Below are 26,096 nucleotides of genomic sequence, written 5' to 3' on the forward strand. Positions count from 1 at the left end.
ACCTGTAAACTTCACGCATCAACTGTTTTATTCCAAAAATAGTTTGTGATATGTGCTAACATGAAAACAGAAGTTAATGGAATATGTCTCTCCTGTCATCTTGAAGAATGGGGGGTATCGAATGACAAGGACTTGAGAGTCACTATGTTTGACAGTATGAGAGTCACTCTGTTAAAGCACTGTGTGTGTGCGTCCGTGCGAGTGTGTGCGCAGGTGTGTGTGTGCATGTGTGAGTGAGCGCTGCACAGACTTGAATAAGTGTTGCCCCCAAGTCCTATCATCAAAGAGAAATGTAAATGAGTTAAAGCCAGCTGCTAATAAGCTAGCGCTTGAAAATTGTCTTTGTTTTAATATCCCTTGTTAAGCACTGGGAAGCCAAGCTTTGAAATCACTGTCCATGTAAACTCAGCAAAAAAATAAACGTCCCTTTTTCAGGACCCCGTCTTTCAAAGATAATTCGTAAAAATCCAAATAACTTCACAGATCTTCATTGTAAAGGGTTTAAACACTGTTTCCCATGCTTGTTCAATGAACCATAAACAATTAATGAACATGCACCTGTGGAATGGTCGTTAAGACACTAACAGCTTACAGACAGTAGGCAATTAAGGTCACAGTTATGAAAACTTAGGATACTAAAGAGACCTTTCTACTGACTCTGAAAAACACCAAAAGAAAGATGCCCAGGGTCCCTGCTCATCTGCGTGAARGTGCKTTAGGCATGCTGCAAGGAGGRATGAGYACTGCAGATGTGGCCAGGGCAATAAATTGCAATGTCCGTACTGTGAGACGCCTAAGACAGTGCTACAGGGAGACAGGACGGACAGCTGATCGTCCTCACAGTGGCAGACCACGTGTAACAACACCTGCACAGGATCGGTACATCCGAACATCACACCTGCACAGGATCGGTACATCCGAACATCACACCTGCAGGACAGGTACAGGATGGCAACAACAACTGCCCGAGTTACACTAGGAACGCACAATCCCTCCATCAGTGCTCAGACTGTCCGCAATAGGCTGAGAGAGGCTGGACTGAGGGCTTGTAGGCCTGTGGAAGGCAGGTCCTCACCAGACATCAACGGCAACAACGTCGCTTATGGACACAAACCCACCGTCGCTGGACCAGATAGGACTGGAAAAAAGTGCTCTTCACTGACGAGTCATGGTTTTGTCTCACCAGGGGTGATGGTCGGATTCGTGTTTATCATCGAAGGAATGAGCGTTACACCGAGGCCTGTACTCTGGAGCGGGATCGATTTGGAGCTGGAGGGTCCGTCATGGTCTGGGGCGGTGTGTCACAGCATCATCTGACTGAGCTTGTTGTCATTGCAGGCAACCTCAATGCTGTGCGTTACAGGGAAGATATCCTCCTCCCTCATGTGGTACCCTTCCTGCAGGCTCATCCTAACATGACCCTCCAGCATGACAATGACACCAGCCATACTGCTCGTTCTGTGCGTGATTTCCTGCAAGACAGGAATGTCACTGTTCTGCCATGGCCAGCGAAGAGCCCGGATCTCAATCCCATTGAGCACGTCTGGGACCTGTTGGATCGGAGGGTGAGGGCTAGGGCCATTCCCCACAGAAATGTCCGGGAACTTGCAGGTGCCTTGGTGGAAGAGTGGGGTAACATCTCACAGCAAGAACAGGCAAATCTGGTGCAGTCCATGAGGAGGAGAAGCACTGCAGTACTAAATGCAGCTGGTGGCCACACCAGATACTGACTGTTACTTTAGATTTTGACCCCCCCCTTTGTTCTGGGACACATTATTCCATTTATATTAGTCACATGTCTGTGGAACTTGTTCAGTTTATTTCTCAGTTGTTGAATCTTGTTATGTTCATACAAATATTTATACATGTTAAGTTTGCTGAAATTAAACGCAGTTGACAGTGAGAGGATGTTTCTTTTTCTGCTGGGTTTAGAACGGGAGAAGGGGAAAAACCTACATACCATATTTATTCCATACAGAGGTCTGTGATCTGGGGCTCCCAGATCTGTTCCCTGCCTCTGATGGCGGTGTCCTTTCTGCACTAGCAAGATCAGAGGGCCTCTGTGCAATTCTTATCAGTGCAGAGGGTGGGAAGAGAGAAAGACTGTATGGTAGAGGTAAAGTAGAGAGACATAGACTATGTGGTAGAGGGAGAAGGAGGGTAAGAGTGGCTGTGAGCGAGAGGAGAGAGGCTATGAGTAGAGGGAGAGGGAGGGTGAGAGAGAGCGAGAGACTGTGAGGTAGAGAGAGAGGGAGGGGATTGATATAGTGAGAGTGTGAGGCAGAGAGAGGTAGAGGAAGGAACAGAGAGCTGATACGTGGAGCTGTAACCTGCTCTTTCAGGCAACATACGGCAGCCCTGCAGTGCACTGAGACTATGTGAATGAGGGAATGTGGTAGCGAGCAAGAAAGAGAGCAGAAGAGAGAGAGCAAGAGGTACAGGGTAAGAGAAATCTTGAGGGATTTGGGAAAGGGGATGAGCATCAAGACTGCCTGTTGTGCATGCAGGAAGGGCACGGTTGAGGCTGCTTTCTGGGCTCGTGAGTATCCAGCATCAGGACTTTATGCCCTGTGAGGGGAGCAGTGTGGAGAGCGTGTGAGCCGAGAGAAGCTTCTTTGTGACAGTACGTGCATCAGACAGGGGATGCAGCAAACCTCTGCCCAGAGCACAGGGGCTTCTGGAGCTAGCTGTACCCACAGCGGGGGAGAGCCAGGTGGGTGGAGGGGGCTTATCGCATGGGGAGGGGGCAAACTGAACCAAGGTGGTCCTGTGGAAATCTCAGCCAAGAGTCAAGAGGCTCACCTGCGCTCTGTTGGAGCTGAGCTTGGATTTACTGGTGTGAGATATGATAAGAATGTTCTCTGAATGAGCCAGCCTCCAGAGGAGTGTCTATATGCTGGGAAGCACCAGGTTTACCACCAGGATCTCTGGGAACACCAAGGACATACAGCCTCTTTTCACAGGCAGGCAGGTGGGCAGGCGGCTGGAGTTTTATCAATGGGCTTGTAATTGAATTCTGATTTGATTCCATCAGTTTTTCATCAACAGTCGGGAGCCACACGGGTGACATGAGTTTTGGTGTATGAGATTGGACTCTCATTCCGTTTGTGGAGTAAGAAAATAATCCTATAGAGAATATCATGATCCAGATTACATTAATACCTTACCTTATCATGGTTCTACCTTTATTCAATGAGCCACGTCAGAGCTCTCAGACAGGTTGTCCACTAAAACCATGGGACTGAGACAGAGGTGAACAAGTGCTACAAAGTGTACTCTGTGGAGCTGTAACTTACTGTGGTTTATCATACTTTAGTGGAATACTTTCTGTTTTAAGGATTAGGATGATGGTTTAACCAGGACAAAGGACACAATGTGGAGTGTGATATCCAGTAATACTGTATCATTTTTATGTGGCATTGAAAGTTATTTTGTTTAGTGCTTCGTGTACTGGAAATATTGACACATTTTTAGGCATAGGCAAAGTCACAAACACTTTTTTGTAGTCAAGGATGTACCTACCAAAGGGATACATTTTCATGTCAGTAATTAGCTAAGCATTTTTATGGAAGATGCCAGATTGGCTCAATCAATTGAACGTGGTGATCAATATTCAAAGGGTCTACATATCCAACTCTACCTCTACCCTTGCCTGACATTGACACTCACAGTAACGACAGTGGGTGTACAGTATATCACGGCGGGCTGGTTCCACCACTATATCTCCAGTGTAAGAGTAGCCGGGCCCCTCCTGCTCTGTGGGAGCTGCCCTCCCCCAGCCTGGACCCTGTCTCCTCTACCCTGTTGGTGCTCCTGCACTCGGCTGTGCTGGCCGAGGATGATGTGGCAATGCCATGTCTCGTCCTCGGAGTGCCGCTGCTACCGGCTGAAGGGCTTTTCCCTGCTGAAGCGCTTCCCTCTCTCGGCAGATGGGGCCTGCAGCAAAGCCCTGGACCAGCCCGTGGGTGAGTGGCTGGAGCATGTGGGGCTGCCACAGTACGAGAGCAAGCTGCTGCTTAATGGCTTCGACGACCTACGCTACATGGTGAGTCAACATGTCTAAGATATTTTCTACTTTCCATCTCTCTCCATCTCCTTTTCTCCCTCTTCACTTTCTCTATCCATCTTCTTCTCTCTCTCCCAGTTTCCATCTCCATTCTATGGCACAACAAAACCTATTAACATGCCATCTCATTTACAGTAAAATCCCAGTCACCACCATCCCACCTATCTTGGCAGGCTGATTTATGTTCTTAACCTCAACCCCCATGCTGGCCCAGCCAGATAGCATACAGAGTATAGCTCACCCAATCATCAGCAGATACGACAAGTGGCTCTGTTGAGGCCACAGTATAGATGTTACTTCAATTTCTGCTAACGTCAACTGCAATTCTATGAGATATATTGTGGCAAAGTTAAGATTCCCTTTTTTCAGAGGCATGAATCATTTTGATGTAGTGACTTCATGCTGTAGTGACTGTCTATTGTGATGTCATGGTCAAATTGTATACTGATTTTAAAAAATGAAATTTTTGTAGTCCTGAAAAATCTTTAACTGATGCCACTTCAGCCAGAAAAACAATTTTCAACCAGAAAGTTACATCATTACGACATCCCTTGTGCTTCTTACAGATGCAGGATCTTAATTTGATCACTCTTTTGTTGCTGAGAATGTTCCTGCTCAGCAGGAAATGCAAACGTGTAGTGTATTTGAGTTTTTAAAAGGATTCTAAAGTTTGTAATTTACACAATTTACACAGACTTTATACACAATTTTTTTTTTCACCCCCTACAAAAATGTCCATTCATTATAATCCACATAATAATTCACATTTCCTGTTGCTGCAGGATTATTTTCCTGCTGTAGCAAACTGGCTCAAATTAAAATCCTTCATCTGTGTGTCTTGTTTTTGAAAAGCATAGACAGATTCATCTGGCTGTGCTGTTTTAAAGTCTCTGGAATTATGAATGTACAAAACAACACTTACACTGATTGTGTAACTCTGAAAAAGCTGTTGTAAAGGGTGAATAACATGGTCTTTAAAGCAAACACATTAATCAATCTGACAACATAGCTGCTTCAGTACTGTAGTCTACAGGAGGTTGCCATAGATGAGAGATTGGTCAGGGGCAACTGACTGCACCTTTTAGAGAGGTCACATAACCAATGGAAGAGGTCTGATATACTGAGTATGGACTGGGAATAGCTAGTCAGTCAGCCCAGTGTACCAATTCCATAAGGTGTTTGTGTTTAAGACATGCTGCGGAACTTTGGCGACTAGTATGTCTTTTTTAAGCCTCCCGCTTTGGGCTGGATGTGTCAATTTGTAGTTCATACATGCTTAATCTATGATCTGAATTACTGTCTAAACTCTGTTAGCCACAAAATCCCTAGTTTGAAAGTGACTGTTTACTGGAAGCTGTGTAGTGCCACTTTCCCTACATTTCCCCCCACGTGGACCAGCCCCCTAGCAATTAGAGTTCTAGTCAATGAGGTTCAGCTCCTAGCTATTTGAGTGACAGCTAGCAAGATGCACACACAGCAGAGCGAGAGAAAGAGCAATGACATGGTGCACATACCTGGACATGTGATGTAATACATAATTTAAAAAATAAATATATATTTCACCTTTATTTAACCAGGTAGGCTAGTTGAGAACAAGTTCTCATTTACAACTGCGACCTGGCCAAGATAAAGCAAAGCAGTGCGACACAAACAACAACACGGAGTTACACACGGAATAAACAAACATACAGTCAGTAACACAATAGAAAAAGTCTATATACAGTGTGTGCAAATGAGGTAAGATAAGGGAGGTAAGGCAATAAATAGGTCTATGTGGCGAAATAATTACAATTTAGCAATTAAACACTGGAGTGATAGATGTGCAGAAGATGAATGTGCAAGTAGAGATATTAGTTCCAGTCATTGGCAGCAGAGAACTGGAAGGAAAGGCGGCCAAAGGAGGAATTGGCTTTGGCGGTGACCAGTGAAATATACCTGATGGAGCGTGTGCTACGGGTGGGTGCTGCTATGGTGACCAGTAAGCTGAGATAAGGCGGGGCTTTACCTAGCAAAGACTTATAGATGACCTGGAGCCAGACAAATATGAAGCGAGGGCCAGCCAACGAGAGCATACAGGTCGCAGTGGTGGGTAGTATATGGGGCTTTGGTGACAAAACGGATGGCACTGTGATAGACTGCATCCAATTTGCTGAGTAGAGTGTTGGAGGCTATTTTGTGAATGACATCGCCAAAGTCGAGGATCGGCAGGATAGTCAGTTATACGAGGGTATGTTTGGCAGCATGAGTGAAGGATTCTTTGTTGCGAAATAGGAAGCCAATTCTAGATTTAACTTTGGATTGGAGATGCTTAATGTGAGTCTGGAAGGAGAGTTTACAGTCTAACCAGACACCTAGGTATTTGTAGTTGTCCACATATTCTAAGTCAGAACCGTCCAGAGTAGTGATGCTGGACYGGCYGGCAGGTGRYMGCAGCGATCGGTTGAAGAGCATGCATTTAGTTTTACTTGCATTTAAGAGCAGTTGGAGGTCACGGAAGGAGAGTTGTATGGCATTGAAGCTCGTCTGGAGGTTAGTTAACACAGTGTCCAAAGAAGGGCCAGAGGTATACAGAATGGTGTAGTCTGCGTAGAGGTGGATCAGAGAATCACCAGCAGCAAGAGCGACACCATTGATGTATACAGAGAAAAGAGTTGGCCCGAGAATTGAACCCTGTGGCACCACCATAGAGACTACCAGAGGTTCGGACAACAGGCCCTCCGATTTGACACACTGAACTCTGTCTGAGAAGTAGTTGGTGAACCAGGCAAGGCAGTCATTTGAGAAACCAAGGCTGTTGAGTCTACCGATAAGAATGTGGTGATTGACAGAGTCGAAAGCCTTGGCCAGGTCGATGAATACAGCCGCACTGTAGTGTCTCTCATTGATGGCGGTTATGATATTACTTAGGACCTTGAGCGTGGCTGAGGTGCACCCATGACCAGCTCGGAAACCAGATTGCATAGCGGAGAAGGTATGGTGGGATTCGAAATGGTCGGTGATCTGTTTGTTAACTTGGCTTTCGAAGATCTTAGAAAGGCAGGGTAGGATAGATATAGGTCTGTAGCAGTTTGGGTCAAGACTGTCTCCCACTTTGAAGAGGGGGATGACCGCGGCAGCTTTCCAATCTTTGGGGATGTCAGACGATACGAAATAGAGGTTGAACAGGCTAGTAATAGGGGTTGCAACAATTTTGGCAGATACTTTTAGAAAGAGAGGGTCCAGATTGTCTAGCCCGGCTGTTTTGTAGGGGTCCAGATTTTGCAACTCTTTCAGAACGTCAGCTGTCTGGATTTGGGTGAAGGCAAAATGGGGGAGGCTTGGGCAAGTTGCTGTGGGGGGTGCAGGGCTGTTGACCGGGGTAGGGGTAGCCAGGTGGAAAGCATGGCCAGCCATAGAAAAATGTTTATTGAAATTCTCAATTATCGTGGATTTATCGGTGGTGACAGTGTTTCCTAGCCTCAGTGCAGTGGGCAGCTGGGAGGAGGTGCTCTTATTCTCCGTGGACTTTACAGTGTCCAAGAACTTTTGGGAGTTTGTGCTACAGGATGCAAATTTCTGTTTGAAAAAGCTAACGTTTGCTTTCCTAACTGCCTGTGTATATTGGTTCGTAACTTCCCTGAAAAGTTGCATATTGCGGGGGCTATTCGATGCTAATGCAGTATGCCACAGGATGTTTTGTGCTGGTCCAGGGCAGTCAGGTCTGGGGTGAACCAAGGGCTGTATCTGTTCCTGGTTCTACATTTTTTGATTGGGGCAAGCTTATTTAAGATGGTGAGGAAATTACTTTTAAAGAGTAACCAGGCATCCTCTACTGACGAAAAGAGGTCAATATCCTTCCAGGATACCCGGGCCAGGTGGATTAGAAAGGCCTGCTCGCTGAAGTGTTTGAGGGAGCGTTTGACAGTGATGAGGGGTGGTCGTTTGACCGCGGACCCATTACGGTCACAGGTAAGGAGGCAGTGATCGCTGAGATCCTGGTTGAAGACAGCAGAGGTGTATTTAGAGAGCAAGTTGGTCAGGATGATATCTAAGAGGGTGCCCATGGTTATGGATTTAGGGTTGTACCTGGTAGGTTCCTTGATCATTTGTGTGAGATTGAGGGTATCTAGCTCAGATTGTAGGAAGGCCGGGGTGTTAAGCATATCCCACTTTAGGTCACCTAACAGTATGAGCTCTGAAGATAGATTGGGGGCAATCAATTCACATATGGTGTACAGGGCACAGCTGGGGGCTGAGGGGGGTCTATAACAAGCGGCAACGGTGAGAGACTTGCTTCTGGAAAGGTGGATTTTTAAAAGTAGAAGCTTGAATTGTTTGGGCACAGACCTGGATAGTATGACAGAACTCTGCAGGCTATCTCTGCAGTAGATTGCAACTCCGCCCCCTTTGGCCATTCTATCTTGTCGGAAAATGTTATAGTTAGGGGTGGAAATTTCTGGGATTTTGGTGGTCTTCCTAAGCCAGGATTCAGACATGGCTTGGACATCCACGTTCGCAGAGTGTGCTAAAGCAGTGAATAAAACAAACTTAGGGAGGAAGCTTCTAATGTTAACATGCATGAAACCAAGGCTTTTACAGTTACAGAAGTCAACAAATGAGAGCGCCTGGGGAATGGGAGTTGAGCGAGGCACTGCAAGGCCTGGATTAACCTCTACATCACCAGAGGAACAGAGGAGGAGTAGGATAAGTGTACGGCTAACGGCTATAAGAACTGGCCGTCTAGTACGTTCGGAACAGAGAGAAAAAGAGAGTAACATTTTTGGGGACTGTAAGGCCTACTCTCAGAACTACTGGCTAAAAACCATACAAAAGTACTGGAGACTCTCTTCAATAAGGTAATAATAGGATGAGGATAATGGGTCATTAGCATTGTGATGTTAATGTTAATCTCTTGACTAATGTGTCTGAGGTGTAGAAGCACCAAGCAGATAATTGATTAGCTCCCTGCAGGACATATTACCCTCAGATACTTACAAGGACACGTAGGTTGTGTCTGAAAAGGTCAGAGCAGTCAGAGAGATGTTGTAAAGGTTCAATGGTGTCCTATTGAACTGTCTGTCTGCCAAATTCATTGTATCACTGCAGAGTTGATGTGTTAATTATTTTATTTGCTTGGTGGGCTGATTCTGGATCAGGAGAGGTGGTGTGCTGGGTTTTGCCCTGCATCGTTTTTGTTGAATAGTTGACATACTCTGTGAGATATTGTTCAACTCTATCATCAAATGACTTTATAAATCACATAGAAATACAATATCATGAAGCTATGAGTAGCAAAGGTAATAGTGACTGTGCCAGAGATGCACATTAGTTGGTGAACAACTGACCTGAAAGATGCAAATATAAAGATGTCATCTTCATTAATAAAATAGGAGAGAAATCAAATCCTCTCTTTTATACTAAAGCTCAGTGGGGAAATCTGAATGCCCCATTTTCCTGCTGACCCCAAAGGCAAGGGTGTCATAGAACAAATTCTTCATTGCTGAGAAATCAGAGTTAGACTACCCTTCAGACCTATCAATGTAGATACAGTATGACTACCATCAGAGAACACAGGCTCACATACACTCTGTAGGGATTTGTCTCAGCATGGGATGATTGCTCCAAGTGCAGCTTTTGAGGGATCATAAATAATAAACCGCTGTGTCCCCATTTTCCTAATTTTTACAAGTTGATAATAATTTGTTATTGGTTTCATCAACCATAAATGGGTCTCTCATGTCTCTCATATGGCCTACCGTTTTCCCGTATAGGTTTTTGGTTGCTTTTTACATTGCAAATCATAAAATACATGTTTTTAGAGCCTCCTCATTTCATGACACCTTCCTCCTTTGTGATGAGGGACTGTATGTATCGCAGTTATGTAATAAGCAGTTATAGATATGGACAAAAATAGATATTCATTACTTAATCATATTTTCCTGATGAAGTATAAATGACAAGCTCCCATGGGACCTCCTGGAACATCCAACAATCACTTTAGTTGAAATATCTATTTCAGGCTATTCCTGAAGTCAGTCACTGCATTAGTTTGATCCTCGTTCTAGTGATAATCAGTATGTAATTTCCTACTGTCATCCCTTGTTACTGTAACTGCTGCATTGTGCTCCAGAAACAAGCAGTGATGCCATATTTAGAAAAGACTAGCTCCATTTGAACATTCTTGGCCAGGAAGAATCAATCTGCAGCAGTCCACTGGGAAAATGCTGAGCTCCACATTTTTAAGGGTCTCCTTGTATCTTTATTCCCCCCTATAAACCTGAATTAGATGACGAAGCTTGTGCCTCTTATGGAGAACTACGTAAAACAAATGGTGCACATTTATTGTTGTCAATCATTACTGTAAAGGAAAATGGGAAATGTTAAGTTGACTTTATTGTATTCACAATTATATGCAGTGAAATCCTCATTCCTTGTCTCCAACACCACAGCTGTTTGCATACACATGTGCATCCGCGCACGCCATGCACGCACACACACACACACACACACACACACCACACACACACACACACACACACACACACACACACACACACACACACACACACACACACACACACACACACACACACACACACACACACACACACACACACACACACACACACACAACCACACACCACCACACACACCACAAATACACACACAGATGCGTAGTCCTAAACATTTCCCTCGTAGCAAATGTAATGTTTCATTGCAACATTGCAGCTCAGATGTAAAAGCTGCTGCAGTTTTGATTGCTTTTCCCTTGGTGGTTTTTCATTAAAATAGATTGATTACCTTTGGCATGCACAATTTATTTGACTCCAATGTCCTCCAATTCTTGTTTGTCTGAGGACATAAATAAGTGTGTGTGTGTGTGCTTTTACTTGTGGGTTCATTTGTGGTCGTGTGTGTGTGTGTCTGTGCCTGTGTGTATTATTGATTGCATATAGGGACCTATAGAGTGTAGGGGATGTTGTAATGTCTATGTTAATAGTTAGCTTAAGGGATTTATACGTGTTTCGGTATATTGTGGACTTTGGGAAGTGTCTGCAGTTTGTGGTACTTGTGTAATTAACTTATGCGTGTGCATGCATGTGTAGGGCAGTAACGTGATGGAGGACACAGACCTTAGAGATATGGGAATCACTGACCCTGGCCACAGAAAGAAGATCATCCGTGCAGCACGCAGCTTGCCCAAGGTACAGTAGTTATCATCAGTCCATGGTACTGCCTGCAACCTTGTGCCTGGTTGACCATTCATCCCTGTCTAAGAAGCCACCGTACATCAAGGTGTCAAGGAGTGTGCATTATCCATGTTTGTGCACAGTATTTTCAATCATGATAATGAAATGTATTGTAAAGTAGCTTTGATCTAGTCTGTAGCTATGTGTGGCAATAGCAATCATGTGAACAAGCCTTTTGGCATTGGGTACGGTTTAAAAATCTTGAAAGAAATTGTGAAATCCTGCTTTTATTTGAATGTAATTTGATCTCCTTTCTGTCCCTCTTTGTAGGTGAAAGCCCTGGGCTGTGATGGCAGCACCTCTCTGTCCACCTGGTTGGATGTGCTAGGCCTCCAGGAGTACCTGCCTAACTTCCTGTCCAGTGGCTACCGTACCTTGGACTGTGTGAAGAATCTATGGGAGCTGGAGATTGTCAATGTGAGGCCAATGTTTTGTTAGTGAATTATGTAGTGCCTCAGGGAAGAGACAGCACTGTACGGAGCTTAAGGCTGAACAGATTTGAGCTGAATAATTGAGGAGAGTCCATTCTGTCTGCTTGTCGAGTGCCAGCATGGGTGTCAGACTCACTGTATACAGTCAGTGTGAGTGTATAATGTGTATTTCCATTCATATTTGTTGGTTTGTACTTGTTTGTCAATATTAGTGCCTGTGTTGTTCATATGAACGTAGTCCTATGTAGTTACCATTGTGTCTGATCTGTGCCCATCTCTGCAGCTGTTGAAAATCAGCCCTCTGGGCCACAGGAAGAGAATCATAGCGTCTCTGGCAGAGCGGCCCTATGAGGAGGCCCCGACCAAATCACAGATCTCTCACCGTCTCTCACAGATCAGGGTTAGTAAGAGTCCTCAGTGTCTTACATTTGAACAATAATCCCAGCTAGCACATTTGGTTCCTTGGAAGTTGTGGGAACATACGTTTTTGGTTTCCCACTGGATCTGGAAACGAAGCCATAAGTTTCCAGACCGGTAAAATGTAAGGGAAAAATTATTTTTAGGTTGCAGGGAGGTTCAGAGAACGTTTTAATCTGGTTCCTTGAAAGTTTCTCTGGGAAGTTTTATTAAAGCTCTGAGAACGAAAATTAGTATTTAGAGTTTTTTTAATAACTTCCTTAAAACTACTACTGAATGTTTCAATAAGACGTTTAATAACACTGCTAGCTTATTTTCTATTAACTTTTTAAAAATCCAAGTACAGATAGAAATTAATTTCCTTAGGCATTAATCATGCAAACATATTTATTTTGAATTGTGACACAGCATCAGTGAGCTTCAAACCTATAACCTTCTGCTCTCTATGCATGGAATTAGTCCAATGCACCACCAGGATGGAGCTAGCATGCCATGTTTTATTACACATACAAAGCTGCTCCTTTTAGTATATTAAAACAGACCCCTTTTCAAAGGAAACAAGCACTCATTAAGATGAGGTGTGTCCAATTAGTTGTCGAGGCCGTACACCTGAACACAGTTAACAAGATAGAGAATAGAGAGAGTTTAGTTGATGCTGAGAACAGAATCGGTGGAGGCTGCTGAAGGGACGACGACGCATAATAATAATTGTTTGCGTTCTGAGAATGCAATGTATGTTTTTAATAACATTCTTAGAATGTTCTCTGAATGTTACTAAAGTTTTATTGTGGTTTTTATGGAAAGTTTTCATAACGTTCTCGAAACAGTTTGAGAACATGACTTTAAATAGAACCATGTGGAAACCTGTAAAAAACGTTATGCTGAAGTACTGAAATTCCCACAGAAGAATGTTGTTTCTTAATGTTCTTTGGACTATATTTAAACATTCCCAATGTCAAACCAGTTGGAGAACATTCCTAGAACATTACCAAAATGTAAATTGAAGCTAAAAAGTAACTTTTTGGGCGACCCGACAATATCCATATCGAAATGTGAGTTATAGATCTGTCATTCTCATTGAAAGCAAGTTTAAAAATGAATAGATCTGTTCTATGTGCACTATTTCTATGCCTCCTGTTTTTAAGTTTCGTTTTTGTGTCTTCTACATTAGGTTTTGTACACCAGCTTCAAACAGCTGAATGTACAATATTTTTGGTTATGGATATATCACAGCACTTTAGATGGTACAATGATTTTCTCACTATGTTTGTCACATAAACTGAAATAAACTGAAACCAAAAAATGTCAGAGCGATTAAATGTAACCATGTTTGAACATTTAGGAAACGTTCTGTTAATGAAATACCAAGAAAATATATATTTTTTGTTAAGTTCCTTAAATGTGCTGAGAATGTTTTAAAGCCAAGCAACTATCCTGCACCATTATCAGACAGTTGTGGTAAGGTAGTATGCAAAATAACCTCCTCCTCCTGCCTGCTCTAAGGTTCTATGGTTCTCAGAACATTATGTGCTAGCTGGGATCTCATTTGTACTGTATGTCACTACATAATGCTCTAATATCTTATTGAAATCTGTATTGTGTCACTATGTTTTCTTATCTTTCACATCCAATCAGTCATCAATATGATCAATCAATCTGTATGTGGCAGTTTCAGGACCTGTTGTCCCAGACAGGGACCTCTCCTCTGAGTCAGATGGACCCTTCCACCAGTCGCTCCATGGACATGCTCCTGCCCTTGGGAGAGGCAGGCAGGAGGAGGAGAGCCATGGACCAGGACTGTAGCGTGTCCCTGCGCTCCTACAGCGAGAGACCCCGCTCCCACGTTAGTCCTCCTGCCAAAACGCTGTCTTTACCTGTACCTCATGAAGTAACAGAAATACAGTATGTGTCTCTGTGGTGTGCTTGGGATAATCATGTTATAAAGAGAGATATCTGCTGCTGGGGTGATCTGAAACAGAAGCTGTTATGTGTTTAACAGATTATTGAAGTCATTCCATGCTTGTATTAAATATGCACTGAGTATATAACACATTAAGAACACCTGCTCTTTATATGACATACACTGACCAGGTGAATCCAGGTGAAAGCTATGATCACTTATTGATGTCACATGTTAAATCCACTTAAATCAGTGTAGATGAAGGGGAGGAGACGGGTTAAATAAGGATTTTTAAGCCTTGAGACATTTGAGACATGGATAGTGCATGTGTGCCATTCAAAGGGTGAATGGACAAGACAAAACATGTGAGTGCCTTTGAACGGGGTATGGTAGTAGGTTCCATGTGCACCAGTTTGTGTCAAGAACAGCAAAGCTGCTGGGTTTTTCACACTCAACAGTTTCCTTTGTGTATCAAGAATGGTCCACCATCCAAAGGACATCCAGACAACTTTTGATCAGTCAAAGTGTTACAGCATCTTTTTAGTTTTAGAATCCTGTAATATTTTGTGACTAAATGTTCTGCCATAAAATCTTTGTACAGTACAGCATCAATCCATGTCTATCTGTCTTTCCAGGACAGACAGAGTGACCGACACAGGGAACCCCGTTTGACCCTCCGGCCGCCGAGCCAGTCTGCCACGTACACCACGGTCTCTGCTTGGCATCACCAGCCTGAGAAACTTATCTTAGAGTCTTGCGGGTATGAGGCCAGTGTAAGTCATGTCAATGGTCAATCTCCTGTCGTGTTGTGTCAATGGAAGTCCCCTTGAATCTCGGCCACTAGAAAAGGTTTCAATCCGTGTTTGATAATCGCTTGATGTATCAAGAATTGATAGTTCCCACTGGGCACAAACTGGTTGAATCAACGTTGTTTCCACGTCATTTCTTTGAACCAACTTGGAATATACATTGAATTGACATCTGTACCCACTGAATTCAGAGATAATAGCCTGTTTTGTTGCTTCTTTTCCAGTATATGGGATCAATGATTATCAGGGATCTAAGGGGGATTGAGTCCACTCAAGAAGCCTGTGCTAAAATTAGGGTAAGTCTGACTGTCATACTACAGTTCAATACTCAATCACTCTATTCTAGCACTCCGTATTAATATGGATCCCCTCGCCATTTTTTTTCTACTTGTAGAAGTCAAAGGACCATTCAAAAAAGGGTCCTGTTGTCATCCTCTCCATCACTTATAAAGGGGTCAAGTTCATTGATGCCGCCACCAAGGTAATGGGAGCCTGTTGGCAATGAGAGATGCATAATGAGCTCAACTGCATTATTTTTCTCTCTCGCGTTCTCATATTATTTCCCCTACAATAAAGATAGCACTGTTGGTTCGGATGAAGTCAGTGGTTGTTACTGGTTGATGGTTGTGTTCCTGTTGCTCCTCAGTTCCAACCTGTTATTTTGTCCTCTCACCAGACAATAGTAGCCGAGCATGAGATCAGGAACATCTCCTGTGCGGCCCAGGACCCTGATGACCTCTGCACCTTCGCCTACATCACCAAGGACAGTAAGAGTGGCCACCACTTCTGCCATGTCTTCAGCACTGTGGAAGTGGTGAGGAACACAATGATGACACCAGCCCAAACCCCTCAATCAATCATTCCATAAGACTATGCCAAAATACAATCACCCATTTCCCACCTTCTAAAGTACTCTGATTTGTATTAATTTGTTTCTAAATGCCATATCATATCATTAAAAAATCTTGAAAGGAAAAACTTGATTGACAAAACTGCATGCAGCTTCTTGATTAATCAAATTGCCTTAATGTCTTGATTAGTCTCTTTTATAAGCCATGTGCCAAACAGTCCTGGCACACGACACAGCTACAACTTGATTATCTAATTAAATAGTCTATTAACATAGTTCCACTGCTATGATTGACAACTTAATGATAAAAATGCAGATTGTGCCTCATTCAAAGTAGCTGTCAGTCACTACTGCAACTGTCTCTTCATTCTTTACTCTCTCCCTCGGTACAGACTCAGACCTATGAGATCATCCTGACACTGGGACAGGCATTTGAGGTGGCCTATCAGCTGGCTCTCCAGACCAAGGCCAGGCAGTATGTCCCAGTCCCCCCACCGTCTCTGGGGTCAGAGGTCATTGAGACCAAATCCAGCCGGCCCACGTCACAACAATGGAGCAGCATGAGGAGATCAACAGTGAGTACCACACACTGAGCACAAACAAAAAATTGACATGTAGCTGTGTGTGTGTTTCTAAATGATATGCATACTGTGTTTGTGTATACAGTATGTACAGGTAACTGTCAAAATAATGGAAATACAAAAACAAAATGTCTTAATAGGGTGTTGGGCCACCACGATCCACCAGAACTGCTTTAATGCTCCTTGGCATAGATTCTACAAGTGTCTGGAACTGTATTGGAGGGATACGACACAATTCTTCCACAAGAAATTCCATCATTTGGTGTTTTGTTGATGGTGGTGGAAAACGCTGTCTCAGGCACCGCTCCAGAATCTCCCATAAATGTTCAATTGGATTGAGATCTGGTGACTGAGATACACGCAAGCACGCACGCACGCACGCACGCACGCACGCACGCACGCACGCACACACACACCACACACACACACACACACACACACACACACACACACACACACACACACTTTAAACCTCTTATGCTCTTTTAAGACCTATTTCAAAGTCACTGTGATCTCTTCTTCCAGCCATGGTAGCCAAAATAATGGGCAACTGGGCATTTTTATACATGACACTAAGCATGATGGGATGTTAATTGCTTAACTATCTCAGGAACCACACTTGTGTGGAAGCATCTGCTTTCAATATACTTTGTATCCCTCATTTACTCAAGTGTTTTCTTAATTTTTTTCAGTTACGTATGTATGTGTACATGCGTAGGCATTTATGCATAAATATGCACAATCAGATAACACACAGTCCTCCTGACCAAATGTTCCTCCGGATTTTAAACCACTGATCACACTATAAAAAAAAGGAAGATTTGTAGTGCGATGAAAGTGATGACTCATTACTTTGCTACCAATCTCACCTCCCCAACTCTAAGTCACTCAGATCGGAGTAGATTTTCCTGCAGCCATACAGTATGCGAAACTTGATGAGTGAATAGTGTTATTTTTTGCTAACAGGCAGGATATGATATAATCTGGAAATAAAGAGAAAGAGGGAGAACTGTGCGTCTCTCTGCTGGTCACCCGGCCCCTCCACTGATTCCCAGGATATTGATTGAGAATGTTACATAAATGTTTACTTATGCCCTGGGCCATGTATGGATGTATTGGCCTTTCAGGACCCTGAATAATGAACACTCAGTGATCACAGTCACCTGAGAAAGCTGGACCGTCTGGACCATGCATGCACACTGCTCAACATGTTTATGCATCCACGCAAATCACTATGCTTTATTATCTGCTATAAAACATAATATATTATGAGGTAATCAGTTCGCTGCATAATGCACAGGGTTGGCAGTATTTATGATCTAGTTTTAAGCAGTGGAATTCTAGGAACATCTATAACAAGACAACTCCATTTGAAGCTTTTAATGTAGATTAATTTCACAATTATGAGAAGACCTGTCCTTTTTTCCGATGTACTTTCATTCTTGCCAGGTATGCACTATTTTGGTCCGATGTACACTACCGTTCAAAAGTTTGGGGTCACTTAGAAATGTCCTTGTTTTTGAAAGAAAAGCACATTTTTGTCCATTAAATTAACATAAAATTGATCAGAAATACAGTGTAGACATTGTTAATGTTGTAAATGACTATTGTAGCTGGAAACAGCTGATTTTCTATGGAATATCTACATAGGCGTACAGAGGCCCATTATCAGCAACCATCACTCCTGTGTTCCAATGGCACGTAGTGTTCGCTAATCCAAGTTTAGCATTTTAAAAGGCTAATTGATCATTAGAAAACCCTTTTGCAATTATTTTAGCACGGATGAAAACTGTTGTTCTGATTAAAGAAGCAATAAAACTGGCCTTATTTAGACTAGTTGAGAATCTGGAGCATCAGCATTTGTGGGTTCGATTACAGGCTCAAAATGGCCAGAAACAAATAACTTTCTTCTGAAACTCATCAGTCTATTCTTGTTCTGAGAAATGAAGGCTATTCCATGCGAGAAATTTCCAAGAAACTGAAGATCCCGCACAACGCTGTGTACTAGTCCCTTCACAGAACAGCGCAAACTGTCTCTAACCAGAATAAAAAGAGGAGTGGGAGGCCCAGGTGCACAACTGAGCAAGAGGACATGTACATTAGAGTGTCTAGTTTGAGAAACAGACACCTCACAAGTCCTCAACTGGCAGCTTCATTAAATAGTATCTGCAAAACACCAGTCTCAACGTCAACAGTGAAGAGGCGACTCTGGGATGCTGGCCTTCTAGGCGGAGTTACAAAGAAAAAAAACATATCTCGGACTGGCCAATCAAAAGAAAAAATTAAGATGGGAAAAATAACACACACACTGGACAGAGGAACTGTGCCTAGAAGGCCAGCATCCCGGAGTTGCCTCTTCACTGTTGACGTTGTTAGCAGTTGATGTTATTCTTCAATAACACAAACTCCAAAACAAATCAGGGGGAGAAAAATTGCTTTATTTGATAAGGACAAATCATAGATGTTATGCTGGGAGGTAGATGTTCAGTCTCCCCTGTCCTCAGCTTTTCTCCACATAACAAAGGAAGAGGATGCCATTTATAACCCCCCACCCTAGCCTGGGGTTGACCAATTAGAATTCCTTGCAGTACAACTGGGCCAATGGACAAATAACCAGTATCCTGCTCCAGACTCAATGTACAGAACGTAGCATTAGTACTCTAGTTTTTAGTCCTCTCATCCTCTGCATTGTGTATTTATCTTCAAAATATTCTTAAAAAGTTGAGACTGGTGTTTTGCGGGTACTATTTAATGAAGCTGCCAGTTGAGGACTTGTGAGTCGTCTGTTTCTCAAACTAGACATCCTAATGTACTTGTCCTCTTGCTCAGTTGTGCACCGGGGCCTCCCACTCTCTCTATTCTGGTTAGAGACAGTTTGCTCTGTTCTGTGAAGGGAGTAGTACACAGCGTTGTGCGAGATCTTCAATTTCTTGGCAATTTCTCACATGGAATAGCCTTCATTTCTCAGAACAAGAATAGACTGAATAGTTTCAGAAGAAAGTTCTTTGTTTCTGGCCATTTTGAGCCTGTAATCGAACCCACAAATGCTGATGCTCCAGATTCTCAACTAGTCTAAATAAGGCCAGTTTTATTGCTTCTTTAATTAGCACAACAGTTTTCAGCTGTGCTAAAATAATTGCAAAAGGGTTTTCTAATGAACAATTAGCCTTTTAAAATGATAAACTTGGATTAGCTAACACAACGTGCCATTAGAACACAGGAGTGATGGTTGCTGATAACGGGCCTCTGTATGTCAATGTAGATATTCTATTAAAATCAGCTGTTTTCAGCTACAATAGTCATATACAACATTAACAATGTCTACACTATATTTCTGATCAATGTAATGTTATTTTAATGAAAAAATAGATATTTTTTTTAGATAAAGATATTTCTAAGTGACCTCAAACCTTTGAACGGTAATGTAAATAGTGGCATAAATCACTGTGCAGTTGATCACTTTGTACTGTGCTGTACTGGCTGTGTCTAGATACGGGAGGAGCCTTGCTAGTACAGTCCAGTCTAGTTGACAGATGTGATAAAGCCCTGCTATGCCAGCTGCTGTCAAGTATACATTTTTTTCTGTGATAAATCTTTATAACATTATTTGTCTACACCTAATAGGTTGTGATAAATTACCTAGATTTTTCACCTTTATATCTTCCACCACTATGATTAGTTCAGTGCCACTATAAATGCTCTGTCCTTCTATTTCCCTGTTTAACATTTCTTTGTTCTTGTCTTCTTGGTCCTCCTGTTTCCCAGGGTGCCCCTCTGCTAGAATGCCGCTGCTGTTACTGTCACACGTGTACTACCCACCGCCCCTCCTTCCTCCCGTTGCACTCTGTTAGCCCTGGAGTCCAGGTCCTGCTCTCTCCTCCTTTCCGCTATCCTTCATCATCCATCTGCTAACCTACCTGACGTACCTCTAACTCTCTCTCTCTCTCATCATTCCATGTCCACTTTTTGGTTTGCTTCCAGGCACTTCATCTAGCTACACAATATTTGCTCTTTTGATATGACATAGCCTACACTGAATTTCTGCCACATTCTCATAGTCATTCCATTTGAGCTGATTTAAGATAAGAAGTTATTTCTCATTATTCTTGCCTGAGGATAAGTAGGCTTATACCTTAGCTTAGACTTAACCATCTATGGAAGATTCATGGCTTTGCAGTTCTGCTGCTAATGATCTAGTGCTTTAATTGCATAGCTGTGTGATCAGTATAAATAGCAACATGCTTGAGGTGGTCTATTGAGTCTTAATCCTCCTATATCACTAAGCTTTTGGATTCTGATGAGTCTTATATTGGACAGCTAGAATTGAATGATGGCCTTGTACACCCGAGTCTTTCATTGCCACAATGTTCTTAATTTGGGGTGTATCAGTGGTGTTTCATGTAATTAGACATACAGGACTACTAATTTAAATTAATTTATTCACATGGAACAGCTATAACATGTGTGTATGGCTGCTCATGTGTTAACAGAGACATTTGTTTGGGTGAGAGCATGTTATGAGCGCATGTTTGGATCCTTATGGTGTTTTCACTTAATTTAAACGCAGATTAAGAGACAGATGGGACTGTGTGTGGTCTGTTAGGTCTCCAGCAGCCTGTTTTGCTATCAGACATCTCTATGTTGTGGATTGAGCCCTGGTGTCTGTGATTCTAATATCACTGGACTGTGCCTTTAATCCACTTGCACGTGGGCTGAGGACTTGAGTGTGCAATGGCATCCACCACTCCTGCAGTCTCACGCCCGTCTCTCGTCCCCCCTCCCCCCGGCAGATTGACCCTCTGGAGATGGACGCAGACATGCAATCCCTGGGCAGCGCCACCTGGCTCTTCAACCAGAGAGACTCCAACAAGCGCCCTGTCAGCACCAAGTACGAGACCACCATATTCTGAGGCTGGATCCCCTGCACCGACCTTACCCTGTCCTAGCACCCAGTTTGCCCCCTGACCTCCACCGCCCTCTCTCTCTGTCTCATGAGCCCCGTGCCTTCTCACTGTGATGGTAGCATCCCTCTGGGCTGCCCCCTCTCCTCTGCCCTGCCCTGACCTACACAAACCTTGCACTGCTCTGACATCACACATCCCTGCAGCCCTCTCTCCTGTCCTGTTCTCACCCCTAGGCAGCCCGTTACCCTACTCCTCCTGACACTGCTGCAGCCGCTGATGGGGCCCCTTGATTTGTGGATGGACCTGGAGTGAACCTACAATGGCCCTGTTCTCTCAACCAAACTGCCTCCTCCTCCTCCTCCCCCCAACTACTAATCTGCATCCCACCCCTATTACGTTTATCATCATTGAAGAGATTGTGGCTTTTTTGTTCTCTTCCTGTCATGCTATTCTTTTTCCAAGTGACTCCCTTCAGTCGAAACAATCCTGACTTTTTTTTCTGTTGAGCTACCTGTTGCATTTTTACCTGACAGTAACATGATTTGCATTGGCTGTACTGCCAATGTGAACAAGAAAATTGCAAACCTTCATAAGTTCCTCTTTTTATCTAATACCAAAGGAGTACTGCTCTTGGGCTAATATCCACAGAGGTTTGGTCCCATGCAGAGTGGAATAAAGAACATTATCATGTCCCAAACTCAGCCTATCCTTCCCAAACAACCTCCTCAGTCATAAACAATATTTTATCCCCTTCCCAAAGGGATTAACAATTTTTCTCATCTTTTTAATGCTGTTTATTTTTGTATTTCAATTTTTCCCCCTCAGGCAAGTTTAATATTTTTCTTTCCCTATCTGTATAGCTTGTCCTGTCTTACCAGGCATCTACCACTGTGAGGCACTGTGAGGAGACATATCTAGCCTGGGATGCATGAAGGACAGAAAATCTATAAGACAAAAAACAATCAACAAACTTTTTTCTATGCATTTTTAATCATACAATGATGGATCGTCAAGGAATCGTCCCTTTCCATTTATAATGGATCAAAAACTGAACCTCAATTTCCTGTGTGATTCTGTACACAAATGGACAGGACAACTCTTCCATCACTCTGCCAAGAACAGTAGTAGCCTTACTTCAATCTGGCAATCTATCAGTTCAAATCTAAATGTAATCAATTGAGCACCCTTGCCACCATCACACATTCTCCACACTTGCTGACTGCTGCACGCATCTTTCGTGGTTTAAAATACTTACAACACTTTTGAGTTGACAACACATGAACACTTTGGCTGAGCTGCAGTGAAGGTGTTGTAATGGTACAGGTTTGTCTAGATAATAATGTATATGATGCTCTGTAGCTCCACAGTGTGCATGGTGCCATCACCAGTCCTTTTATTACCAAGAGAGACTGTTCGGCTCATCAGAGAACACTGTGTTAAAACATGGCACTATCCCCTTTAAAACATTTTTGTTTGTTTCAAAATTATACAGTATGTATTTTGTTTAACCATTATTAATAAGGAATGCTTTTAAAAATAACTGGGATTCCTGAAATGTATTTAGTGAGAGAAACCAAGGGAAATCGTAGCAACACCACAATGTATTGCCATAGTAAAATAACGCAAATACAAATTCATGACAAGTTGCCAAAACACCTCATGAAGGTACATTTCATGGCAATAATTTAATTTGCCAATTCATTGTGAAAGGTATAAGATATTCCCAATAACATTGCTTCAAAAAATGATATGAGGCAAGGCAGGTTGTGTTGCCGGACTCCTAGCATCTTGTCAACATTATGTGGGTTGCAATCCATGCCACTGATTCAGCATGAGGTAAAGTGTATCACTAGAAAATGAACAACAGTGCCAAGGATTCAGGCTTACTCATAGTTTTAACTTTAAATTTGAGGGATCAAAATGTAATTAGATATGGTTTTATTATGCAAATCTACTTTGGGTTGAAAATATCTTTGAAACTGCATTCTTGTTTTTCCTTTCACTGTGACTAATACTGCAGGTCTACAGGAGCTATCTGTTGGTTCTATCTATTTGTGTTTTGCTCAACCTATTTTGTGTGCTGTGTTGCCTTGTGTTTGTGTCCTCCTGTGAGGATGGCCTGTTCTGTCTCTGTCCGCTGTCCTCATTCTGTGTCCCCTGCTGCAGGATATGTTATGCTTAGCCTCACTCCAAATGACACAGGATGGCTGACTGGAGAATGAGTGTTGAGACTTGACAGTCTCTGTGTGGTACTGTAGCTTTGTCTCATCGTTGTTCTGTTCTGACTGATACTGTAGCTACCACTGATGCATGTGGCAGTATTTGTGTTTCGTCCTCTGAAGCACTTGGCCCATTCAGGTGTACATATGTAGCAGTGTCTGTTTAGTTTTTTCTTATAATTTGCCTTTTGTTTTACTTTATCCATTATTATCCATTATTATAACACAAATACAGCACCTCATCTCATTTACATTCTCCAGCATTGTCATTTCTCGTGCACTTAGTATGTTCCTCCCTGTTATGTGTTGAAATCATGAAGACACATTCAACCTGCTCTGGTTTGGGTGCATATAAATGCCTTACATTTTAGAGAGCAGAAGCTATTTTAAGCAGACACAATGTGGTGGCATGATTTGGCTGTGCATGTTTCTGTCTTTTTTAACACCAGTGTTTTCCTTGTGTAGCTCACTCCAGCGTTCAAGTTTCCGGACACCAAGCTGTGAGTTGAAGTGGAGCAGCCAATGTGAGTGTCTGCGTGTGTGTAGACTAGAGCCAGAGAGACTAACAGAGACACATACAGCAGGTCTATGAGTGACTGTTTGATAAGGTCTGCTGCCTTCTACAACCTCGCCTGAATACAAAGTAACATATAAAGGATAACCTTACACTAGCTGTCTGTCTCAACTGGGCATGGCAGGGCCTGTCTCTCACTCCTATCTCGAGAAAGTTCAGTCTGAAATCTCCTCCCTGGCCTCACACTGACTGTCTTTACCTCCACTCCTTACTTCAAGTAGGTACTGTAATCTACAGAATATAGACAATTAATGCTGGGCCAGTAATGACAATTTTATTGATTTTGGTCTATTTGAGAAAATCATGTTGTTACTGTAAGGATCTAGGAGAGTCAACGAGAGTACATTCATCAAATGTAGCACTTCTGTACCAGCATAATAATGCTATGCCCATGTATTTGTGGACAGAGTATAGTTTGTCAATGATTATGTGATGTTTATTTATTCCAATTAAAAGCAAAATATACCTGAAATTAAATAGTACAATGGAAAATGTTATTCTTAAGGTATTTGATTGTGTCTTTATTCCTTGCATGAGAGTTTGATGGAGCTGGCAGACAATATATTCTATGAGAGTTAATTGCATCTCTTTGTCACAAAGACTAGCCCAGGGACTGGCAGAGGAGTGTACAAAGTCATATTCCCCGACTAGCAGACATTTAGAACTATGATGGAAATAAACTGATGCATTTTTTAAATGCATTATTTTCATATGGCTAACTAAGGTAGGCTAAAATACATTATTCAATGGAGAAACAACTGTTTCAAATTAGGTAGAAAATGCAACTTAAAAACTCTGTACCCTTGAAAAAACCTAGAAGCTTCTACACATGTAAATTCAGCAAAAGAATAAACGCCCTCTCACTGCCAACTGCGTTTAATTTCAGCAAACTTAACATGTGTGTAAATATTTGTCTGAACATGACAAGATTCAACAACTGAGATATAAACTGAACAAGTTCCACAGACATGTGACTAACAGAAATTGAATAATGTGTCCCTGAACAAAGGGGGGGGTCAAAATCAAAAGTAACAGTCAGTATCTGGTGTGGCCACCAGCTGCATTAAGAACTGCAGTGCATCTTCTCCTCATGGACTGCACCAGATTTGCCAATTCTTGCTGTGAGATGTTACCCCACTCTTCCACCAAGACACCTGCAAGTTCTTGGACATTTCTGGGGGGGGAACGGCCCTAGCCCTCACATCCAACAGGTCCCAGACATGCTCAATGGGATTGAGATCCAGGGCTCTTCGCTGGCCATGTCAGAACACTGACATTGCTGTCTTGCAGGAAATCACACACAGAACAAGTTGTATGGCTGGTGGCATTGTCATGCTGGAGGGTCATGTCAGCATGAGCCTGCAAGAAGGGTACCACATGAGGGAGGAGGATGTCTTCCCTGTAACGCACAGCGTTGAGATTGCCTGCAATGACAACAAGCTCAGTCCGATGATGCTGTGACAACGCCCCAGACCATGACGGACCCGCCACCTCCAAATCGATCCCGCTCCAGAGTACAGGCCTCGGTGTAACGCTCATTCCTTCGACGATAAACGTGAATCCGACCATCACCCCTGTTGAGACAAAACCCCGACTTGTCAGTGAAGAGCACTTTTTGCCAGTCCTGTCTGGCACAGCGACGGTGGGTTTGTGCCCATAGGCGACGTTGTTGCCGGTGATGTCTGGTGAGGACCTGCCTTGCAACAGGCCTACAAGCCCTCAGTCCAGCCTCTCAGCCTTTTGCGGACAGTCTGAGCACTGATGGAGGGATTGTGCGTTCCTGGTGTAACTCAGGCAGTTGTTGTTGCCATCCTGTACCTGTGTGATGTTCAGATGTACCGATCCTGTGCAGGTGTTGTTACACGTGGTCTGCCACTGCGAGGACGATCAGCTGTCTGTCCTGTCTCCCTGTAGCGCTGTCTTCGGCGTCTCAGTATGGACATTGCAATTTCTTGCCCTGGCCACATCTGCAGTCCTCATGCCTCCTTGCAGCATGCATAAGGCACGTTCACGCAGATGAGCAGGGACCCTGGGCATCTTTCTTTTGGTGTTTTTGAGTCAGTAGAAAGGCCTCTTTAGTGTCCTAAGTTTTCATAACTGTGACCTTAATTGCCTA

General features: G+C 43.1%; 1 protein-coding gene and 1 long non-coding RNA gene across 7 annotated transcripts in view; one reads left to right on the forward strand and one right to left on the reverse strand.

The window, feature by feature from the left end:
* LOC111969964 (ankyrin repeat and SAM domain-containing protein 1A) overlaps positions 1-24,645 on the forward strand; it is a 45,973-nt gene extending 21,328 nt beyond the window's left edge. For 2 of the 6 annotated variants that reach the window (XM_070445588.1, XM_070445589.1), the window contains 12 exons: positions 3,930-4,045; positions 11,152-11,250; positions 11,566-11,712; positions 12,010-12,126; positions 13,813-13,986; positions 14,679-14,816; positions 15,077-15,148; positions 15,247-15,333; positions 15,529-15,666; positions 16,095-16,277; positions 20,049-20,147; positions 21,074-24,645. In XM_070445588.1, the coding sequence (XP_070301689.1) occupies positions 3,930-4,045; positions 11,152-11,250; positions 11,566-11,712; positions 12,010-12,126; positions 13,813-13,986; positions 14,679-14,816; positions 15,077-15,148; positions 15,247-15,333; positions 15,529-15,666; positions 16,095-16,277; positions 20,049-20,147; positions 21,074-21,193 (1,490 nt within the window). In that variant the 3' untranslated portion in view covers positions 21,194-24,645. Of the gene's footprint in view, positions 1-2,775; positions 4,046-11,151; positions 11,251-11,565; positions 11,713-12,009; positions 12,127-13,812; positions 13,987-14,678; positions 14,817-15,076; positions 15,149-15,246; positions 15,334-15,528; positions 15,667-16,094; positions 16,278-20,048; positions 20,148-21,073 lie in introns of those variants that run through there. The other 4 variants (XM_070445587.1, XM_070445591.1, XM_070445590.1 and 1 more) reach the window with 4 other exon arrangements.
* Positions 24,646-24,812: 167 nt separating this feature from the next.
* On the reverse strand, positions 24,813-25,795 carry LOC139028371 (uncharacterized). The gene is made up of 2 exons (XR_011480570.1): positions 25,183-25,795; positions 24,813-25,067 (listed from the first exon to the last, which is right to left on the reverse strand). It is a non-coding gene; the product is annotated as an uncharacterized lncRNA (long non-coding RNA).
* Positions 25,796-26,096: the final 301 nt, after the last annotated feature.

Source organism: Salvelinus sp. IW2-2015, linkage group LG11 (assembly GCF_002910315.2).
Source record: "Salvelinus sp. IW2-2015 linkage group LG11, ASM291031v2, whole genome shotgun sequence".
NCBI lineage: Eukaryota > Metazoa > Chordata > Actinopteri > Salmoniformes > Salmonidae > Salvelinus > Salvelinus sp. IW2-2015.